The sequence below is a fragment of the Enhydra lutris genome, unplaced genomic scaffold (genome assembly GCF_002288905.1).
Source record: "Enhydra lutris kenyoni isolate GAN:26980312 unplaced genomic scaffold, ASM228890v2 scaffoldscaffold19, whole genome shotgun sequence".
In the NCBI taxonomy this organism is placed as follows: domain Eukaryota; kingdom Metazoa; phylum Chordata; class Mammalia; order Carnivora; family Mustelidae; genus Enhydra; species Enhydra lutris.
Genome location: NW_019154103.1, coordinates 20,953,868 through 20,976,697, shown reverse-complemented (window position 1 = coordinate 20,976,697; position 22,830 = coordinate 20,953,868). Strand labels below are relative to the sequence as shown.

Sequence of the window (22,830 nt, the reverse complement as noted above, 5' to 3'; positions counted from 1 at the left end):
TTCAGCTTACAGCAATAATTCATTAGAATTATTTTTTTTAATAGATTTTATTTATTTATTTCACAGACCGAGATCACAAGTAGGCAGAGAGGCAGGCAGAGAGAGAGATAGAGGAGGAAGCAGGTTCCTGATGAGCAGAGAGCCCCATGCGGGGCTCAATCCCAGGACCCTGGGATCATGACCTGAGCTGAAGGCAGAGGCTTTAACCCACTGAGCCACCCAGGTGCCCCCATTAGAAAGGTCTTTAAGTAAATCCCACCTCATATGCTTTGCCCTTGAAAAAAAAAATCAGATCAAGAACAACTATAGAGACCCTGAATAAGTAAGTGACTTATGTAGAAACACACTGCTATCTTCCTACCTTCCCAGATGGTTTACTCGGTTTGGATTCAACTGGTACAGCTGACGTTGACGATTTCTTTTCTTTTTTCTGGTGGGGTTTTAGAAAGAAATAAAAAATCCTCACGTATGTTCATTCAATAATTTAACAAATTCAAATCAAATTATTAAATAATTCAATAAAATTCAAAGTATCAGTAGCGTCGATCATATACTGAACACCTGCTCCATGCCAGGTAACACGTTATATGCATTTTCTCCTCGATCAGGGCAGTGTAAGTAACATTAATTTCATTTATTGGTGTGGAGAGCAAGACTCCGAGAGGTTAAGTAATTTTTCTCAGGTCACACAGTAAAGGAGAGACCAAGGCTTGAATCCAGAACTGCCATCTCTTTCCTCCCCGCTCCTGGTTGCCCTCCAGGGGCCCACAGTCAGCATGCAGCACTCAGGACTTTTTTCTCAAAGTGGCCACTTCCCCGTTGCTCTTTCAGTCTGTGCCTGCGCACAGTAAGACCTCCACACTCCCGGCTTTAGCATTTCATCACGCACTCCTTTCTTCATCTCCCTACAATGAATTTCCTTCCCAGCACTGTTTCAGTTGCTCTTTCAAACACTGCTAATAACCCTCCGATCCGCAATCTCCATGCTTCCCCCAGACAGAATCATCTCTCAAGCCTGACCCCAGAAGCACCCCTCTCCCAACTCCTCTCTCACGGCAGCTGCGGCCAAGGTCATCCCAGCCCTCCCCTGGCATCTGTGCCACCCGGTCTCTGCCACCTCTTCTCTTTGCCCCCAGCCCTACCCACTGCGCATGTTTCCGCCCTGCACTTGGGGTCTTAAGCAAAATCATCCTCTGGGGCCAGGGCTGAACGCTTGCAGGGACTGGCGGGAGCTAGACGGGTGAAGGGGTAGGACTGAAGACAGCAGGACAGCATTGCACTTGGAGGTCTCTGGAATGCGGGCAGCAGAGCACAGGGGTGGAGAGCCCACCAGCTCCCATGCACTGGCTACATGAGTCCTCAGGCAGCTCAACCTCTTCTGTAGCTCAGGACCACCATGCATGACATGCACGCTCTATCTTGGGGCCTTGTGAGGACTGGAGAAACCCATCTACTGAGTATGAGAGCCAGTGCTCGGCACGTGTTAAGCACCACCTAGGTACATGTTGTATGATTCAGTGCTAACTACGTGATGACTGCAATTATCAAGAACACCATGGGGGCCAGAGGGTGAGAGGCTGAGTCTGGAAAACCAAATCCACTTCCAGGATTCAACCATAACCCTATGCAGATATTCCTTCCTATCTGTTCCTTCTCTCCCAACCTCCTTCTGCTCACACTCTCCATTCTCCTGGAGTTCAAAACCACATTCATTTCAACTGCCTCGCTACACATCTCTCTCCAACATTCCAAATCAGCCTGTCCAAACTCAGACCGCTTTTCAACCTCAACCTCTTGACTCTGTCCACCGGTCAGTGGTAACTGGGGACCAGCTCACAATTTAGGAAGGCATTCACTCTCAGCATCAGAGCGGGTCTTGGGCTTGCAGGAACCTGACAGAACCCCCCCTTCCTTTGCCTCACCTTAGGGTTACCTACCCTAGTTCATGCAGACCCTGAAGCCCCAGATTATCCCAGAGTTGACGTTACCACTGCCTACCGCAGGCTATCATTTTCTAAAACCTGAAGATTTTCCCTTGGCAATGCCTCCTACATTCTACATTCCCACTACCTCATTCTATGCCGGCTCTAAGTTACACTAAATTAGGACTCCTCAGGACCAGGGCAGCGGTCTGTGGCCAACTTTCTGGTCTCTGTTCCCATTCCATCCACCCACTGCGGTTGCCCAGTCCTATAGCTGGGTGCACTCCCATCATTTGTCTGCTCTCGAACCTTCGACGTTGAATAGCTACCACCCCTGTAAACTGCTCTCAGCATTCCCCAGCTGTGCCAGGACCCGTCTTTCTGGTCTTACAGTCCCACTGCTCACCTCCCTGGTGCCCCACCCACAGTGGAATGCACTTTGTACCCAGAACACACCTCACACTTTTCCACTCCAATGCATTTGCAAGCCCGCAATCCTAGTCATCCTTAATGCCCAACTCAAATTGATCTATTCAGAGTCCCGTGTATTCCGGCAAACTGACAGAATCCCTCCCTCGGGTCCTCAACCCAAGAACTCCTTGTAGGGGCCTGTCTTAATCTGCCTTGGAATGCAGTCCCCAGGGATTCAGTCTTCTTCCTGCCCTTGCACAAGCTAGCCTGCAGCTAGGGTGTCCTGTGGTCACACCACAGTGCTTTAAACACAGTACATACCCCTCACTCTCCAAAAGGAAGATCTGATCAATCCCATTTTATGGGGGACAAATCAGAGGCAAAGAAAAGTGAAATGCTTTGCCCCAAGTCAGTGCACGCCAGACTTCCACCTAAGCCTCTTATTTTACTATTTAGCTTTCACTTTTTCCCTGGCTACTTTATACCTAGCGCAAAATTTCAGATTGATGACATTTTTAAGGCTTTCTGAACAAATCTAATCCTCTATCTTAAATCTATCCATTTTTTCCAAACCATTTCATATAAGTACCCCTCATCAATACCACACAGTCATGTGTACCCCCAGAGTGGGGATGGGAGTGCGAGTCTCAAGGTCATATACAGGGGCGCCTGGGTGGCTCAGTGGGTTAAAGCCTCTGCCTTCGGCGCAGGTCATGATCTCGGGGTCCTGGGATCAAGCCCCAAAATTGGGCTCTCTGCTCGGTGGGGAGCCTGCTTCCCCCTCTCTCTCTGCCTGCCTCTCTGCCTACTTGTGATCTCTGTCTGTCAAATAAATAAAATCTTAAAAAAAAAAAAAGAAAAAAGAGAAATAATCAAGGTCATATACAAGTGGTCTGCTGGAAGAAAAAGCTTATTTTTTAAAATTTGAGTATTTTCATGTAAAGATTCGTGTAAATTTTGTTATCACTCCACAGACTATCTGCATTACTCTTCCTTTTCAAGATCTGAGAAAAACTGATGTTTCCGGGAGAGGTGTCATAACTTTTTACACTATGACTTTCCTCACCACTTAGCCTGTAAGGCAATACCTTTCCTGTTTTGAAAAGCAGGAAAACAGATAAATAAATGCAACTCTTTGAAAAAGTTTCATTTCCATCTTATTATTGCTGCCATTCCTTACTCGTGGCTTCCAGACAGACAGGTAGCATTTCTAGAGAGACACGATTAAATATAAACTAATTACGGAGTCTGCCTTGCTATGGGCAGACACAGCAGATGACTTCTCATCTTACATTTCCCGGCTCGCATCTGCAGGAGCTCCTCAAATGATCTAAGCAAGACTCACCCATCCTGAGGCAGAGGGACACACATCCTCTCTCCTGAGAGGGTTGAAATGACTCTTTCCAAAACCTCCCCTATCAACTCATGCAGAGGTCAGGACTGTTGGTGACCCACTCCTATCAGCGCAGGTGCTGTCCCTGGTGGAAGCTGAGAGAAGTGCTCATTCAAATATTCTAATTTTATGCGCTTTATTTCAAAGCTATAAATCTTGAGAGCAGGATCTGGGTCACCTCACATTTTAATTTCTCTTGGTCCTGATACCATGTCTTCTCCATGGCAGGTGTTCCAGACAGATTTCTTGAATATATGAATTCTTCTATTAGTTGTGCTATTCCACTCATTTTATATCCCTTAGACGGGTCCCCTTCTTTACTAAACTCCACAGAAGAGCAGTGTTTGGTTTTCCCAAATACTGGTTATTTGAGTGTGGTAGCACCACCACCCAGAGCGGTCCCTGAGAAGCAGACGTAAAGCCCAGGCTGGAAGGGGCCCTGGGCGAGCACGCGCTTCTCGCGGGGCAGACCCCGCACGCGGCGAGGCCCGCGTACGCGTCCTGTCGCCCGTGTGCGCTCACCTGTTTCGCGGGTGTGGCGGATGCCGCAGCTACACCAGCACCAACCGGCTCCCCGCCGGCAGAAATCGCATCCTGTGATTTAGTCTACAGGTGGGGAAAAAAGACGAACAGAACTAAGTATCTCTGAATGACTATGTTCAAGACCACACATTGCAAGCATCTCTACTGAGCCAGTTCACCAGGACAGACGTCCGGCAAAGGGAGGGTTACCAGCTCCTACAGCACGTGACACAGCACTGGGCCCCGCGGGAGGCTGCACTCCAGACGGACAGAGTCGGTGCAGGTACAGGGAGAGGCGAGCCGGCCAGGCAGGGACTGAGATGAACTGGACCACAGATACCAGGTATAAAGCTCCTGTCAGTTGTTGCTATAGAACCTGATTTTTGAAGAGAAGCTGGCAATTTGGATTTTATGTGAAACATTGTGACTTGAATTGTTGGCAGCTTATTAAAAATAATTTTAATAATATTGTAAACCAGGGGCGCCTGGGTGGCTCAGTGGGTTAAGCCTCTGCCTTTGGCTCGGGTCATGGTCTTGGAGTCCTGGGATCGAGCCCCATGTTGGGCTCTCTGCTCAGCAGGGAGCCTGCTTCCTCCTTTCTTGCCTGCCTCTCTGCCTACTTGTGATCTCTCTCTCTCTCTCTGTCAAATAAATAAATAAAATCTTCAAAATAATAATAATAATATTGTAAGCCAAACAAAATAGATTTGAACAAAACACATAATGGCTGCATTCAGCTAGTGGGCCAGAAACATGGACCCTCTTCTTTCAAGTGCACTGTGAAGCAGGCCTACTTGACATCTTCCAAAGCCCTTGATCAGAGAGTTCTTCCCGTAAATGTTTATTCTTCTAAGAGCTGACCTCCATGAGCTGTGCAAATATGGGATCTATTTATGGCTCTCTAAATTTATCTCTTCTATGACAAAATTCTCAGCATCTCTCTCAGACTTCCACGTAAAGAGCAGATCAGGCAGATCGTGTGTGCTCTTTATAACCCTAAGGAGAAAGGTCCAGGAGGTGAGCACTCCCGTGCTTCCTATTTATGAAACACCAGGGCCTGCTGCCTTGCAGTCATGATCAGGCACCGCTGGGCAGTAGAGACTAGACTGAACGTCCCCACAACCCATCCGATGTACTTCTTAGGGCCAAGTTTCCACAAGGCTATTTGCAAAACCAGCCAAATGATAGCCCCAAATCATTGCAATACAGAGTACATTCAGCATAACTCTACACATTCATCGACACAGGTCTGCGTAGATGGAGGACCTGCATCTTATTCACTAGTTGATGGTAGTGTTTTCTTAGCAATCCAACTTATTTACCTTTGGGTTTGTGGATTGCTCGGATGTCGGCTGTTCACTTGATTTGGACACTGCTTCTTTATGAACATGCTTGCTTTCTGTATCTGAGGCGTGCTTGGGCAGGCTTTTTGGCTGAAACAAACACACAGACAGACAGACGGACACACACACACACACACACACACACACACACACCACTGTTAACAAGATGAAAAATACCAGTGCTTTTCTCTGTGTGATGCCAAGTGTTTCTAACAGTTGTGTTCTATGGCGTTTTGAATTGCACTGATCTCAATTCATGTGGCATAAATGTGATTACGTTAGGTACAAAATTTGAAATACATATCCTTCCTTCCATTAGTAAACTGCAAATCCTACTACTGCCACATGGTGGTGCCCCTATAGCTAGAAAAACAAATGCAAAGGACAGTTCAGAATTCGATTCCTCGCATACAAAAAAGGCTTCACCAATTATCAAGGCCCAAGAATGATCATTTACCTCTTTGTGTTCCTTTGGCTTTACTTCTTGGGTTTTTTTCTCATGAACCACAGATGGCTGTTAATTTCAAAAGATAAAATCTCAGTTACATTGGATGTCTTTCCTTTAGTATTTCCAAACAGGCTCAAGAACAAAAATCCCAGTTAGACCCTTCTGCCCCTCTTGGGAAAGGGCCACTTAGAGAAATACACATGTGCTACCTGTCAATAGTTATCCTCCCAAGAGTCTGATAATGACAACAATAAGAGTAATGAAAAATTTAGTATTTCATTGATTTTTCAACTAGGTATGTAACTCTAACTTACTGGCTGTGTTTTACAATTCATACAGATCATTTGATAACTGCAGGTCTAAACACAAAGCACTGAGACCTCTGGATTTGTTGAGAGGGAATCCCGCTCTAGAAGTTCTTTTAAAAATCTGCCCTCATAGGAGATAAACGTTGTAATTTAATGATTTACACAGTCTTTTCTGTATTACAACATGAGAAGGAGGTAACACCAGAAACCCAGTTCTCTTGAGATTGTATGAACAGTCAAAACATTTAAATATGGAATAATAGACAATTTCCAGCTCGCTGTTGAATTCCTCCTCTACAGTGGACTATGGAATTATCATCCTGAGGGGATGAGCAATCCAGAGGTCCTACATAAAATCAGATAAGCCTTACGTTCTACCCAGATAACCTCACCTTTGTCTCCATTTAAAGTACATCTTTGTGCTTTCCCACAGGAAAACTTGCACTCTTATCTGAGTATTTGCTTAAGCACACTTGCTTAAAAGAAGTAATGTGTAGCATCTTATGAAGGAGAAACATTTGCCCTACCTGCAGACACCCTGGGCTCCATCTCCACAGGGATAGAGACTGACTGTCAGTCTAGACAGCCATGAGTCAGGAAAGCCATTCCCAAGGGAAAGTCAGAGCTGCCTCCTGAGAAACTGATAACTAGCTCCACAAACTGAGATAAGACTGTTCAGATAAACCTACAGGCCTCTTAGGAAAGACTCATCTGTAAATCATGTAGGTGCTGGGTTCAAAAGACACATTTACTCTTGATGTCCCATCTTTAGATTAATTGGATGCTCATTACCCTTTGTCCTTTCTTCTTTGCTCCTACAGTTTTTTAACAGTTACTTCACCTATAACAAAAATCTAGATTTGAACAAAACACCTTCTGAAATATACTGTTTTCCTGTATAAAATATTCATTTTAATAATATATATAATTATTTACTTATGCTCTGTATACTTGTGTTTAAAAGGTAATCCAAAATTGGTTAAATTAGCTGAGAAAAATTCCTTTTCCCATTCAATAGCACCAACAGAGGAAATTGGTTTTTCATTGTTATTACGAAGAACCCAAATAACTCACAAGTTGACTTAAATCACTTACCTTAGTTGACTGTGACTTCTTTTCGGCTTCTGTTTTTGCAGCCTAAACTCAGCAAAATACAGAAAGGAAGAGAGGAAAAGAATTAAGAAAGGAAAACCAGACATAGTTTACAAGGTTTACCATAGATTTTCTTCGACTAAGAAAGCTCAGAGGAGATGGCTTTGATGTAAATATAAACTTTAGGAGTTAAGTTGACTATACTTTGCTTGGAATTTTAACTCTTTAGATAAACACTTACGCACTCATATATCCTGTTCTTCCCTTCAGAGCAGTTTACATCTTACTTTTGTTATGTGTATCAAACATATGTAAACATTTATTACCATGAACATTATAGCTAATACATAAGCAACATAAAATACAAATCCTCATCCTTGAAAGGCAACAACCGATCTCTGAGTGAAATACCATGGGTTCTGGCTGCCAGCGTGAAACAATGGAATGGTGACAGAGCCAAGAGCTAGAAAGCAGTGACATTTAGTTTTAGTGCTGGAATGTCAGCGATGGGTCATGAAGGTCTACCAGAAAGTCTGTGGCAGGTGAGAGAGTTACGGGAGATCTGGAACTGCCATTATTAGTGTGTGCTGAGCCGCTGAAGTGGCCATTAGCAAACATACATGTCCCCTAGTATTGTGAACCACATCACCTGTTTTCTGTGTCTTTTCTTGTCAGGAGAATGCTGTCGTTCCATCTGTTTGCTGGCTGGAATAGCCTGATACAAGAGCACAGCCCCAAATGTGATTTTATTTTATTGGACAATCAAATAGGTCACATGTATCATTGGGCTGTATGTTTCTATCAAGTCCCCTTCCACTCAGCTATAGCATCTCCGCCGTGCCCATGCATGTAACTCCGGGAAGTTGCACACACAGAAATTCTAAAGGCTCCAGCAAATACTGTAGTTTGGATTTACTTTATTTCCGTGGTAAGAATCTGCAAGATTGCCCTTAGTAAAACTAACTTCTGACCCCTTTCCTTCACCTTCTCTAGGTGAAGGAAAGGCTGCTTGGGCCATTTTTTTCCAACTGTATCTCTAACATTTGGTTACAAACAAATCAACAGTCACAAGTGCTGTCAAAAGTTTTCTGAAACTCTGTCCACGGGGTATTACAATTCTGTGACTAGTGCATTGGTTTTTATTGCACAATATAATCTAAATTTCTGGGACTGCTTCAGAAGAGCTGGTTTAGTGGCTTAGTCAGTTAAGCTTCAGACACTTGATTTCAACTCAGGTCATGAGCTCAGGGTACTGGGATCAAGCCCTGCATCAGGCTCTGCACTGAGCATGGAGCCTGCTTGAGATTCTTTTTCTGCCTTTCCCAATGCCCCTCCCCTAGCCTGCACTTGCTCTCTATTGAGGGGAAAAAAAAATAAAAGAGCTGGCTGTGACTTAGGCCCTCTACTGGAGTATTTCACACAGTTTTACCCAACCAAAGGTCATCTATATAAAAAAATACAATTCCTTAAGTATATACATGATTTCTTAGTACAGGCAAGATATGAAAACCGGATTAAACATTTTTGAACTTTTCAGAGTAAAAGATTAAAAATTAGACCCAATACTTTCCACCATTTCATTCCCTTTTATCTATTTGGTGGTATTAACATGAACAACTATTTTAAATTCTATTATCTAAAAAAAAAAAACCACCACCAAATAGCTTCTTAATTTACCATGCCACGCACTTCAGCCATGAAGAGACAAACGTTCCTCCCAGAATGGACCCTCATTATACTGACACATGTATTGTTTTGGGAAGGGGAAACAAAGTTCACAGTCACAGAACCCTTTCAAAGAAATTTTAAATTTTGGATCCTTTCAAACTGGATCTTAATTAATTAGTTTCTGTATCTGTTACTATGCTTTCTGATTTTATGCAAATGCAACTTATTAAATGATTAAGAAGGAAAATAAGCCAGCTGGTATTGTAGTGGCTTGGATCTATTAATAGGTTCTACTATGTAATTTGGTAGTCAAGATTTTACATGAAAGAACTCTACAAAACAATTACAAATTCACACTCACACATGTAAGCAACGTATAATAAGGCATATTTTTACTAGGAGTTGCTAACACATCACCTAAACTTATTTTTGCTGAAGGCGGTGTGGCTTAACATAATAGCGATGACAATGATAACCAATGTTTATTGATTACCTCTTAGTATCAGGGATTGTTCTAAACTTCACATGTGCCCACTCACTCAGTCCTCGTAAGAATTCTATGAGACGAGTATCATCACCATCGTCATCATCATCAACAACATTATCTACCCACTTTGTGGATGAGAAAAATGAGGCCCACAGAAGTGAAATAATTCTCCACAGACTACCAGGGAGGAGCTGGGGTTTTGTGGGCACAGTCACTGTGCTGCATTGTCTCCCCAGGACTAGCCTGCTCCTGCTAGGCACCTGCTGGGGGATAGGCCCTATCGAATACCCTCACGTGTTTGTTTCCTTACACAGCCTTGTGAAACAGGTGCTATTCTCCACACTGTACCAATAGGGAAACCAGAGCAAAGAGGAGTTTCCAAACACGGTGGCTGGTGGGAAAGGAGATCCCAAACCAGGCCATGGGCTGCATGGCTCCCACTGACTTAGTCTTGCAAGGATCGTGCCCTGAGTAGAAATGACTAGACCTTCCATCTTAAGCACAGCAGTGTGACCACCAGTTCTAATGTGCCAGGGCAAGAGGGACAGAACTTAGTTCTAGACATATCACTCCCCTTTCAGAGGTAGGTAGGCTTTTATTTGAAAGATGTAGAACAAGACAAGGATTTGGTATAAGTTATTATCTTGAATTAATATCTTTTTTCTAAAAGCTGAAACTATTTGAAGAAATCTGTTTAAGTTCACAAAAATCTTCAAGAGAAGGCTAGTGTGAATGTTATGACCCATACATCAGAATCACATGAATCTAATTAATGAGAACAGTGTGAGTGAGATCCACCCAAAAAAAGACAGCTGATGGGGCACCTGAGTGGCTCAGTGGGTTAAGCCTCTGCCTTCGGCTCAGGTCATGATCTCAGGGTCCTGGGATCGAGCCCCGCATTGGGTTCTCTGCTCAGCAGGGAGTCTGCTTCCTCCTCTCTCTCTGACTGCCTCTCTGCCTACTTGTGATCGCTCTCTGTCAAATAAATAAATAAAATCTTTGGGAAAAAAAAAAGGCAGCTGATGTCAAAGGTGGTCCCGAGGTGGCCACTAGTGATATTTCCCCAAGACCCTTAGATTTGTCCCTCCCTCTTTCCTCTCACTTTCTTCTCCCTCTTCTGCAGGACTGCCAGGAGTTCTCATGATTAATGCTTAGCAATAGCTGAAGGATCTGTGGACACTTGCTCTAGGCAACAGGACACACTTGAAATAAGCATTTGTCCTTGGGCAGAGTCAGGGACAAAGGATCAGAGCCAAGCAATGGGTCAAATGAGAACAATAATAAAGAGGAAATCCTGTATTTGTGGCTCTCCTTTTTGTACTTTTCATGGACTCTCAGTCAATGATAATTTGATTTTGGCTGATGCTTCTCCTATAGTCTTAAGACTGAGATCATATTTTTAAAAATATCTTAAGATTAAACTTGGTCTAAGAAAGTAGTGACAATGAACAGATGAATTAAGGATCAGGTCATGTATACTCGGAAAACAAAAAATTCATGTAAAATACTAAATAACAATTTTAGACTAAAAACTTTAAATCAAAATGAATGCTAGATAACAGAAGAGATTGAACAGTGTATTTCAAGATAGCGGCAATATCCTTTAAAAACAGTTCAACGTGAGACCAGAGGATCTCTCGATAACACGAAATTACAGTGCCAGTACCAAATTATGGCACAGGATCCTACCAGGATAGCAAAGCAGTAAGACCGAAAAATCATGTCAGTGATTTTAAACAAGGGCAACTAAATAACAGAGCTGGGTTAGCTCTTAAAAACACCCAAGAATAATGGCTCATAAAAATTAGATGAGAGCATCTTGATAACATCCCTGCTTTAATTCTCCACCCCAGAATAGTCCCGAGAAACAGCCTGAGACAAGCTAATGAAGGTGGAAGGCTGTGGCAGCTTCCTCTTCAGAACTAGGTTTATTCTATGCGACCACGACACTGGATCACATTCTTTTATTGTTTCTTCTCAAATGCCAAGAAATAATTTTTAGAATAAATCTCAAATAGATCTCAAAGGTTTATCAATAAGATGTCCTACATGACTGAAATTTCACAAAAAACTTAAGCATTCAAAATAACAGCATCTGTGTCACTCATCACTTAGTGTAAACTCAGTGTAAACTTTTTCTTACATTTTATTTTAAATGGTCAGAATAACAAAACCATCGTATTAAGAAGTTAAGAATTCATATTCTTCACTAGATCCACAGAAATGCACTTAGATCATCTAATAATTTAAAAACTCCATCAAGTCTAGGACCAGAAAAAAAAAAAGTCTCTGGATGACTCCTCTTTTCTAGATACTCTGAAACAACATAGGAGTGTACAGAGGACATTTGAAGCAAATATTAAAAGCCAAGGTGTTTCCAAAGACCCCTCTACTCATGAAGAAAATGTTTCCTTCTATAACTTAAGCTTCTTAGGACACAGAACTGATTTGTCAGTTAGTCTACATGTGTTTTGCTTTACAAAATAATCACTTAAGGGCATTCACCCCAGCACACCCGCGAAGACTCTTCATACCTTGGCTTCCGTGGGATTCATACTGGACGACTTGCTGGTGGAGGCGGAAGAAGTTGACGCCTAGAAAGTAAAGAAGCAGAAAGTGTGATTCTAGTTCACCTACAAATACTTTGTCTTTCGGCTCCTCTTAACCATACTTGTTCTTAACTCTGCCTTGGTTTTACCTCTTCTAGAGGACTACTCCCACACAAGTCCAGTAGGTAATACTGTCCGTGGGCAAAAGCCTTTATAACCAGATCAGATGGGTTCAAATTTTGAGTGTACTACTTATTAAATAATCCTGGGCCATTTTCTGATCTTTATAGTATCCCCTTTCTCAATTTTTCTTTAGTAGAGAACCATCTTGGAAGGTTCTTACTACCTGGTACATAAACGCTCAGTAAATATTTTGATTATTGTATTACTTACCGAAAGAACAGAGACTTGAAAACTTGACAAAATTTTGTTCAAACACAAGCTCTGCCAATTACTATCTCCGTGAATTTCTGCTTTAGTTTCCCAGCTATATAAAATGAGGCCAATACCATCTCTTTTACAGGATTTTAAGTATTTGAGATAATAAAATATCTGGCATATTTGTAGGTGCTTCTTAAATTACTAATGCATTATTCCCAAGATATTAGACAAGACAGAAGAGCAGGATGTAGGGCTGGAAAACAGACTGAGGAGGATCAGAATTGTCCTTTCAGTGTCATGTAAGGAGGAGAAAGTGGGAGTGGGTTTGCAAAGGGGGATGCTGCTATATTATGGATCTCATGCAGGCTCCTCCTGGAGGGCAAGAGGTGATGAACAGTAATTGAAGTTTCATGATACACCATTCCTAGTGTGCAAGGGGGCGGTGGAACTAGTCCCTGTAATCTAATCACCCGAGCAGCAGGATATGCATATGGGTGCTTGCATGGTATGGAATAACATCCTAGCCAGCAACTTGCATTACCCTGGTTAATAATAAATCCATCACTACCTTTGGGGAATTCCAGCCTAGGCTCATTTAAACTTCCTTAATATTTGAGTCTGTTAGGTTTTAGAGCTTAGGGATTCCATCCGGCAGAAGTTGCCTTCTTAAGTAACCGGCTGTCAGTAAACAGCTGCGGACCTGCCAGTAATACCCGGAGCCTGTCTCTGAAGCCTGGCCCAGAGCCATTTCAGAAGCTCAGTCCCTGGACAGGATAAGCCCAACCCGGCTGGTCCCCTAGATCCCTAAGATCACCCACTCAGGTGACTGTACGGACCTATTGTAGCTCCTGGCCCAGGAATAAAATCACCTTCCCCACAGATCTACTGAATGTAGAACATGTTGGTGCTATTAGTAAATTACCACAATTTACAGATGAAAAGCCCAAAGTTTTATTATACTGATTTTTTTCCCAAGACTTTATTTGTAGCGAGACAGCAACAGAGACAGCAAGAGAGCACATGAGCAAGGAGGAGAGGGGGAAGCAGGCTTCCAATGTGGGGTTCAATCCCAGGACTCTGGGATCATGACCCCAGCCAAAGGCAGACACCCAACTGAGCCACCCAGGTGCCCCAGTATATTGATATTTCAAACAAACCATATGAACTTTATTCCTGAGCACTCTTAGGCACCAACTGGGCACCCCCTCACTCCAAAATATACCAAACCTGGTCACTGTTGCAGGCACAGTGCTCTCTCACATTCTCTTTGGGATAAAGAGCGAGATGTACCAAGGTGAATTTTCCCATCAAATTAATGGACAAATATATGGGTATTCATTTTTCCTTGAGATGTTTTTATTTGTGAGAATTAACATACCCATTTGCTATAGCCCATTCCTCTAATGATTTCCTTCAATCAGATAAAAACAAAGACCAAACACTCTACATAAAAGTGCTTTTTAGGGGCACCTGGAGTGGCTTAGTTGGTTATGTGTCTGACTCTTGGTTTCAGTTCAGGTCACGATCTCAGGGTCATGATTTCATGGGTGGTGAGATCAGCACCTCCCCCCACACGGAGGCGGGGGCGGGGGGGGGGGTCAGGCTCTGAGCTCAGCAGGGAGTCTGCTTGAGATTCTCTCCCTCTGCCCCCTCCTCCCTCTCTAAAATAAATAAATCTTTTTTAAAAAGTGCATTTTTTTAAAGATTTTATTTATTTATTTGACAGACAGAGATTACAAGTAGGCAGAGAGGCAGGCAGAGAGAGAGGAGGAAGCAGGCTCCCTGCTGAGCAGAGAGCCCGATGTGGGGCTCGATCCCAGGACTCTGAGATCATGACCTGAGCCGAAGGCAGAGGCTTTAACCCACTGAGCCACCCAGGTGCCCCTAAAAAGTGCATTTAATCTGCAAATCTTTAGGTAAACATTATTTCTAAACCTCTAGGTTTATTAAAACATTCCTGAAGTCACTTGGTCTTGGAGTTTCCAATTTGCCTCACTATATTATTAAGCAACAGCTGGATGTGATCCTCAAAGCCTATAGACTTTCAAAGGCCCCCTGCCCCCGACCTGAGAACAGTAAAATCGACATGGGTAGCCATCAATAAGCGTGGAGAGGTAATCATGGGAATGCAGCTGAAGGCCTTGGCCCCACCTGTTCTCATCATAGATCCCACCATGGAAGTTCTAGCCCATCACAAAGCCACTAAATGCTCTGAACTGAAATAGGAAAGCTACTTCATGGGATCGGAAATTAAAGAAAATAATCCCACCCTGTTGTGAACCCATTCAATTCCTGGCGAACCGCGGTGTGTTCCATTTTATTCTATTTATAAAGACAGTGCATTTTTAGTATTTGCTATCTCTAGTGAGGGATTGAATATATTTTCATTTTAAATCTTCTGTACTATTTGACTATCTAAACATTGGTGTGAATAAATGATAGTTAAAATTTTTTGAAGTCTATCCACAAAGCTTTGAATAGAAGAACTTTACAAGATAAACCTTTGATAGGTTTTTAAACAGCTGGAGAGAGTGCTATCTCATAGAGGTTAAGTGCCCTGTCACATTTTCCACAGTTCACCGGCTCCACAAGTATTTACTTATCCAGCACACGGTCTGTGCCAGGTACTACGTCAGGGGACAGTAACACAGTGGTGAAATTGCTAGACGTGTTCCTGCCATTGTGGAACTTTCAGCCTTATCAGAGAGGCTATTCATAGAATAATCACTGCAATAATTACTCGTGGTAAGCGCTATAAAGGAAAATCACAGACGCCCATGCAAACAGAGACCTGGCAACCAGAGTTAGTTCATGACACAGTCGGGACAGGTGATGCTGAGGATGTGATGTGGAGATTAAAGGATGAGGGGGCATCACATCACCCAGGCAAAGGCTGGGGGTTGGGGGGTAAGAGGGGAGAAGGGTTGGGGAATGCCCTGAGCCGAGTGTGCCTGGACTGGGACCTAGGCTACCTGACTTCTACCTCACTGATTCTCTGCTGTAGGACCCACCACATAGGCAGTCCGGTTAACATCGAGGGGCAATTTTAAAGCACAACCATCAGTGCTGACACATACCAAAATATTTCTGTAGGATTAGTGCTGTCCATGAGAGTGAAGTGTGGCTATAACAGTGTCTCCCTCCCCAATGACCCAAGCAATTCTCTTCACATCCAGAGTGTTATTAGTCAATTACAAACTCAAATCAAAGTAGCTATCAGGGTAACAAAGAACAGAGAAAAAATACATTATAATCAGACTCTACCCACCCATTCGACAATTGCTATTTTAAAAGCAATGAGCTGGGGGCTGAGTATACACAATGAAGACACCAGCTCTGCCTCCAAAGAGTTCAGAGTCCGGAAAGATAACCCGCAGCAACTTTAGGTTATAAATGAAGTGCTCTAACAAAAGCTGGAAAAGAATCCCATGGAACAAAACAACTGTCTGAGTTCTAAGCTTCAGGCCCACCTCAAACAATCTTCCTGTATTGTCGAGTTGCATTAAAATAAACCAATGCTGTTAGGAGAGAGCACATGCAACCTAGAAAAGAATATTTAATCCTGTGCTTAATCAATATGACATTATTCAACACAATCTCTTTAAATTTGTTTAGTTGGGACAGTGAGAAATTTGGACATTTACTCCAGTAAACGATTACAGATAGGAGGAGAAGATGGTGTGCTTTTAAGACCCTTGGAAAACAGAAACTCCTTTCCTTCCAAATGCCCATCAGCTGATGAATGGATAAAGATGTGGTATATATACACAATGGAATATTACTCAGCCAGCAAAAGAATGAAACCTTGCCATTTGCAATGATGTAGATGCAACTAGAGGTATCCACAAGAGAACTAAGTCAGAGAAAGACATGATTTCACCCATATGCAGAATTTAAGAAGGGACATGGATGAATATAAGGGGCAAAAAAAAAAAAAAAGAAAAGAAAAGAAAAAGGCAAACCATACAACAGACTCCTAACTACAGAGAACTGAGGGTTGCTAGAGGGGAGCTGGGGGGGGATGGATTAAATAGGTGACAGGTTTTAAGGAGGGCACTTGTGATGGGCACCACCTGTTACATTGAAGTGATGAATCACTAAATTCTACTCCTGAAACCAAAATTACACTACGTAATAACTAACCGGAATTTAAATAAAAACTTTAACCAACCAAACAAAAAAGAAACGGCTTCCTTTTTTTCACATACATTTTGCAAAAGTCTCGTGAAGTCCAACCTTTCAGCTCTCTTAGCCATTCCGGACAGATTAATCTTCCTGCATGGCGCTCGTACCCACATCCAAATTAGAACCAGTGGGGACGCCTGCCACCCACTGCATCATACAGGAATCCTTTCTCTTTTGCCTCCAATGACCATGCTCCAATCCCTCCCCAGCTCCCAATGCAGAACAGCAGTGCCAGCCAGCCAGCCGTCCCCATCTCAGAGCACATCTCCCTCACGGCTCCCTTTCTATTTCATTCACACACGTGCTGCTGGTTGGTGTGTTTCTCTTCGCAAACTACCCCACCCTATATACCCTTCCTTTCAGGTGTATCTTGCTAGCTCCCAGCCCCAGCATCAGAGCCTCCACATTACAACCACTGGGAGCAGTCCTTCTAAGGTTAGGCAACTGCGTCACTGCTGCAGGAACTGCTCCTCCCCTAGAGGGCGCCCCTTGGGAAGAACAGATGTCAGGTACACTCATCGGCCCACCCCACTCTTACCCATGGCACCGTTCTGTCCATGGCTTTTCCTTGATTCTGAAGGGTGTTTAGTGAGGACCGAGCTCAACCATCGTGTGGTGCTGGACCACAGAGGGTTGTGAGCTCACCCACACGCCCTGCTGAACGGGCCCGACTGGGCCAGTTAAGGGATCTCTCAGGAGGGTCTGGGTCCTCGAGGATTTGCTCACCCATTCCGCTGCCATTAAACCTGGCTGACGGAAAAAAATTACTTCCTCAGCTCCTCAGCTACCTACCACAAAAACAGAGTCCCCTCCCTTGCCTGGGGGTGCCGGAAGTCTCAGTTCTCTGCCAGTGCTGCCAGCTGGCTTGAGGGAGGGAGTCTGCCTTACCTTCCCTCCCGTCATTCGACCTCACCTTGCTCTCTTCCCAGCCCTGGCTGGCGTGGGACAACCAGCCAGCCGGCCAGCAGATGAGTCAGCAAGTGCTCCTGAGCCCAACCCATCTTCCTGTCCCCACCCCTCACAGGCACCATCCCCAGGTCTTCCCACCCGCAGCACGAATCACCCTTCCCACATCCGGCCGCCTCTGCTCCGGAGCCTTCCTAGAACACCTGCCACATGTCCGCACATGCCTCTTCCACCGGCTGACCCGTCGACGGTTCCCTTTCCAATCCCTGACCCTCCTCTCTCTCATGGTTGCTGTGCCAGAGCAACTCCGTGCTCTCGCTCCCACTCTCTGAACCCGCTTCCTTCTGGAAGCCCCTTCTGATTGCTCCATTCTTCTATTTCAACCTCAGTCACGGGGCCTCTGCCTTCTCTCACACTGTTGCTCCCTCAGAAAGCTGATTCTTCCCAGGACTTTACCACTCATTATGTGAAGAATTTTCTATTCCTTTCAGGCAGCCCTACTTTATCACCAGACTACATTATTTACCCCAAAAATGAGGACGTCGAGAAAGACCGCTGCGGGTTTAACTCCCTGCTCTAGCACTTATTAACCCACATTAACCTCCTGTGGCCTCCATTCCTGCAGCTGTAAAATGGGAGTAAAACCACCTGTGTCTGGCATTGCTGTAAGGGCCACATGACATAATGTAGGGAAGGCATCTGGCCCTGAATCACCTGGGGTCAGGCCCAGGGCTGCTTCCAGTCCTCATCACCATTCTGTCCTTGTCACTTCTACTGCCACCCACACTTCTGCTCTGGTCACATACCTCCCACACCCGGATTCCATCAAGGCCCTCTAATAGTTTCCATGCCTTGTTCTCCTACCCCCTGACCTACCCCATTCTCTAGCTTCCATCTCTTTCTGTGGCTGCCTACTTTATCTGAAAAAAATGTGTACCATATTCTCACTGTGATGAAATAGGAAGCTCTCAACAGTTTTGCACGATATCCTAGATAAAGTCCAATGTCTTTGACCTGAACTTCAGACTCATAATTTGGCCTGCTTACTCCACTAGTTCTCTCACTGTGACCCATGCCACGCCTTCCCTCCAGCTAGGACAGTGTCCTTCCTGTCTCACAGGCAGCATAACTCACTGCTTAAGAGTGTGAGGGGGGCTCTGGGCTCGAGAACGTCTGGTGGAATTTCAGCTGACTGTGAATTCATGTGCAACCTCAAGTAAGTTACTGTGCCTCAGTGTCTTCATCTGTGATAGGGGAACAGTAATAATTCTCACCCCATATGGGTTAAGAATAGGTAAATTAATGTACATGAACCGGTAATAACATCGTTTGGCAAGTGGTAAGCAATGGGCAAACGCTAGTTAGTATTACTACCACCACCATCACGCTCCCCTCCTTCTCTGGGCCTCTCATCTTGCTATTGCCACTGCCTAGGAAGGCTTTTCCCTGCTTGACCCCACCCGTCCATACCCTCAAAGACTGAGCTCAAGATACAACACATGAATCTGCTTTAGCTCACATTACTTTCTCAACCCCTATACATGTTTGTACTTCTGACTTGGACGCTTAGAGGAGGTTCCTGAGCTCATTTCTAAGCATATGTCACTTGTTAGCAGTGAAGCTATAAGATAATCATGAGACAGCGGTCATTTCTGCTCCCCACAGTTGTACCACAGTGGTGAATACATAGTAGCAGAGAGGAGCTAAAAAATCACTGTTGAAAGGCACCTGGCTGGCTCAGTCAGAAGATCACACAACTCTTGATTTCAGGTTATGAGTTCGAGCCCCATGCTGGAGGTAGAGGTTATTTAAATACAACTTAAAAAAATCACGGTTGATTCCAATCTTTGTTTCTGTTTTCTACTCATCAAATAAAGTCTCATTTGAACAAAGATACTGGTTTTGTTTTCAAAGACTTACTTGAGAGAAAGAGAGTGAGCTTGAGCATGCGCCGGGGAGAAGCAGAAGGGAAGAATATCAAGCCAATTCTCTGCTGAGCCCAACAGGAGGCTCAATCTCAGGACCCTTAGGTCATGACCTGAGTTAAAATCAAGAGCAAGACACAGCTGACTGAGTCACCCTGGAGCCCAAAAGATATTGTTTAATAACCTCTTTTTTTTTTTTAAGCTAGAATCAGGAACATTGTTAACACATTGGAAAACTTCAGTTTCAGTCTTCTGGCTTCTCAGTGGCCCTGATTCCACGAGCAAGCCCACTACGCCTAAGCATCTGGTTTCCCATAATGGGAATACCATGCACCCTACAGAGTTATCGTGAGGGTCAAGTTAGACACCAAATAGTAGGGCAATTTGGACAAAACACAAAATAAATACTAAACATTTTCTTTTCTTTTCTTTTTTTTTAAAGATGTTATTTATTTATTTGACAGAGAGAGATCACAAGTAGACGGAGAGGCAGGCAGAGAGAGAGAGGGAAGCAGGCTTCCTGCTGAGCAGAGAGCCCGATGTGGGACTCGATCCCAGGACCCCGAGATCACGACCTGAGCCGAAGGCAGCGGCTTAACCCACTGAGCCACCCAGGCGCCCCAATACTAAACATTTTCTAAATTAAATGATTTTTAACTTTTAAAACTGCTTCTGCTAGATGCACTTGAGAAAACCAAATCATGTGTTAGTGAACCAGACACAATAAGCTTATTTAAATAACACATCTCAAAAATAACAAAAGAAAGACAATGATGGATTTTTTTTAATAAGGGCATTCTTTCCTCACAGAACTTATAAGACAGACCTGAATGTGAACTCCACGAGGTCAAGAGCCATGCCTGTCTCAGTCGCTGCACATCCCCAGAGCCTGGCAACGGTAGTTGCCTAGCAAGTATTTGTTAAATATATTATGAATTTGTGCATGAATAAACACAAAGAGTATTATCTGATGGCTCAAAAGCAATCTTACATAAGTTTTTCTCAATCATCAGAAATTTTATTCAAAGCACAAGTCAGAAAACTGATTAGAAAAACATAATTTAAACAGCTAGTCATTTCCATCACCACTGTTTTCCAAAGGGAGATGCACGAGTTTAAAAAGCACATATAGAGGGGTTCCTGGGTGGCTCAGTGGGCTAAGCCTCTGTCGTCAGCTCAGGTCATGATCTCAGGGTCCTGGGATGGAGCCCCACATCGAGCCCCCGCTTTGGGCTCTCTGCTCAGCAGGGAGCCTGCTTCCCCCTCTCCCTCTGTCTGCCATTTTGCCTACTTGTATTCTCTCTCTCTCTGTGTCAAATAAATAAAATCTTCAAAAAATAAAAAAAAAAAAATAAAAAGCACATACAGACACAAAAACACCCCTAAGCCACTTCCTGCACAACACCTGGAGCAAACAAAGGGCAGAAGAGGGGCTTTCTGAGAAAACATGGACATTCTTCAAAGACACCATTCATGGATGCAGGTTTACATTTTTCTTTCTGTAAGGACCAATTATTCACTTCAGGAAGTGAATATTCCGAGGTTTAAGTTTGTCTATTGTTTGCATGCTCTCACACCGTGACAAACATTCTTCCAAAGCCTTTAATTATTTAGCATAATAATGATGTTCTTAAGGAGGCTTCCAATGCAGTCACCTAACAAAGATGGTGTTTAATCATTTCACAAAACATGATTCCAATGACAGGTAAACAATGAGTCATCTAGGAATGAAGTGGAGCCCTCTTTGGGGGAGAACAGGCAGATCTACTTTGCGCCAGAAGACCTACTTAAGGCACTGACTTACACCCCAGCGTTGACATAACGGAGATAATAAGGTTGACTGTGATAGGATCTTAAGTACGTGATATTACAAGAGATGAGAAGAGGGAGCGCACTTCTGAGACGGGTGTTGGAAGATGGTTAGAAAAGCCTTCACAGAAGAGAATGAAACTATTATTTACTGTGGTGTCATCAACAGGGAGGCGGGGGCCACAGAATCTCCCATGTTCCAGAAAGGGAGACAGGTGCTTTCTGTATCTGATTTCAGCATATCTTCAAGAAATCCTAGGAGGTAACCATTATTATCTGCATTTTATAAATGAGAAAACTAAGGTTCAGAGAAGTTAGGTAACTTATCAAAGATTTCACAGTTAAGTAGCAGCAGGGCTTGGATTTGAGTACGGATACGACAGTGATGCCCATGAACTTTGCTATAACGAGTGGACTCCCCATTCTCCAAAAATTAAAATATTTGGATTTAAAAAAAAAAGACAGAGTGGGGTGCCTGGGTGGCTCAGTGGGTTAAAGCCTCTGTCTTCCTCTTAGGTCATGATCCCAGGGTCCTGGGATGGAGCCCCGCCTGGGGCTCTCTGCTCAGCAGGGAGCCTGCTTTCCCCCCTCTCTCTCTGCCTGCCTCTCTGCCTACTTGTGATCTCTCTCTGTCAAATAAATGAATAAAATCTTAAAAAAAAAATTTTTTTTTAAAGAGAGAGAAAGAGGCTGAGACAGGACAGTCATCCCAGGCAAGCAAAACAACTTGAGCAAGACTCAGAGTTGGGAAGAGATACTCAGTCCTAAGTGCAGCAGGTGAAATGAAGGAAAGTAGTGCAAAAGGAGGCAGTCTGAACACCACCTGCAGGAAACAGGTGGATTCCACCTCAACGTTCGCGAAATATATTAAAAGGGACACATACACTTAAGATAAAAATAGAAGTCTCAGCTCCTCTTGCTCTGGGAAGTGGAGAGCACATAAAGTTTTGGCCTCTGATGCAACATGTGGGCAAACTTCAAAATAAACATCCACACGTTGCCTGGCAACCGCAACAGCCAGGGCTCATCCCTGAGCTAAATCCAGGCCAGATATTACAGAAGTTTTGGCCACACCCTGTGAGCGTCTGAATATAAACTCTGACACTGGGCCACCCCAAGCGGCTAGAAAAAAAATCCACAAAACTCACGAAGTTGAACTTCCGGTACAAGGCAATTTTCACTCCTTTGCACACTCCAGTTTTCCAGTGTGTTTTGTTTTGTTTTTTGGAATGATAATTATTTTGTGAGCAAAGGAAAGGGCAAACCACAGAGCTCTGTTCAGCCATCGAAAAGTAGTAGAAAGGTGGCTTTTTTTCTGAAGATGTGTTCATGCTTCTAGGGATCCTGGCTGCTTTTCTTGATGCATGAAATAATTCCAACTGTGTCTGACTTTGCCCAAGGTAAAGCAGAGAGGTTAGACCTGGAAAAGACAGCCCAGTTTCTTCTTCTTCTTCTTTTTTTTTTTTTTAAGATTTTATTTA

At 43.8% G+C, this 22,830-nt stretch overlaps 1 protein-coding gene across 7 annotated transcripts in view; it reads right to left on the bottom strand.

Moving 5' to 3' along the window:
- LOC111148454 (calpastatin) overlaps nt 1-22,830 on the bottom strand; it is a 111,805-nt gene that overhangs the window by 39,646 nt on the left and 49,329 nt on the right. For 5 of the 7 annotated variants that reach the window (XM_022505006.1, XM_022505008.1, XM_022505007.1 and 2 more), the window contains 7 exons: nt 12,129-12,188; nt 8,089-8,154; nt 7,443-7,484; nt 6,049-6,105; nt 5,571-5,681; nt 4,249-4,332; nt 362-430 (listed from right to left, as the gene is read on the bottom strand). In XM_022505006.1, coding sequence (XP_022360714.1) covers nt 362-430; nt 4,249-4,332; nt 5,571-5,681; nt 6,049-6,105; nt 7,443-7,484; nt 8,089-8,154; nt 12,129-12,188 — 489 coding nt within the window. The remainder of the gene's footprint in view (nt 1-361; nt 431-4,248; nt 4,333-5,570; nt 5,682-6,048; nt 6,106-7,442; nt 7,485-8,088; nt 8,155-12,128; nt 12,189-22,830) is intronic. The other 2 variants (XM_022505010.1, XM_022505011.1) reach the window with 1 other exon arrangement.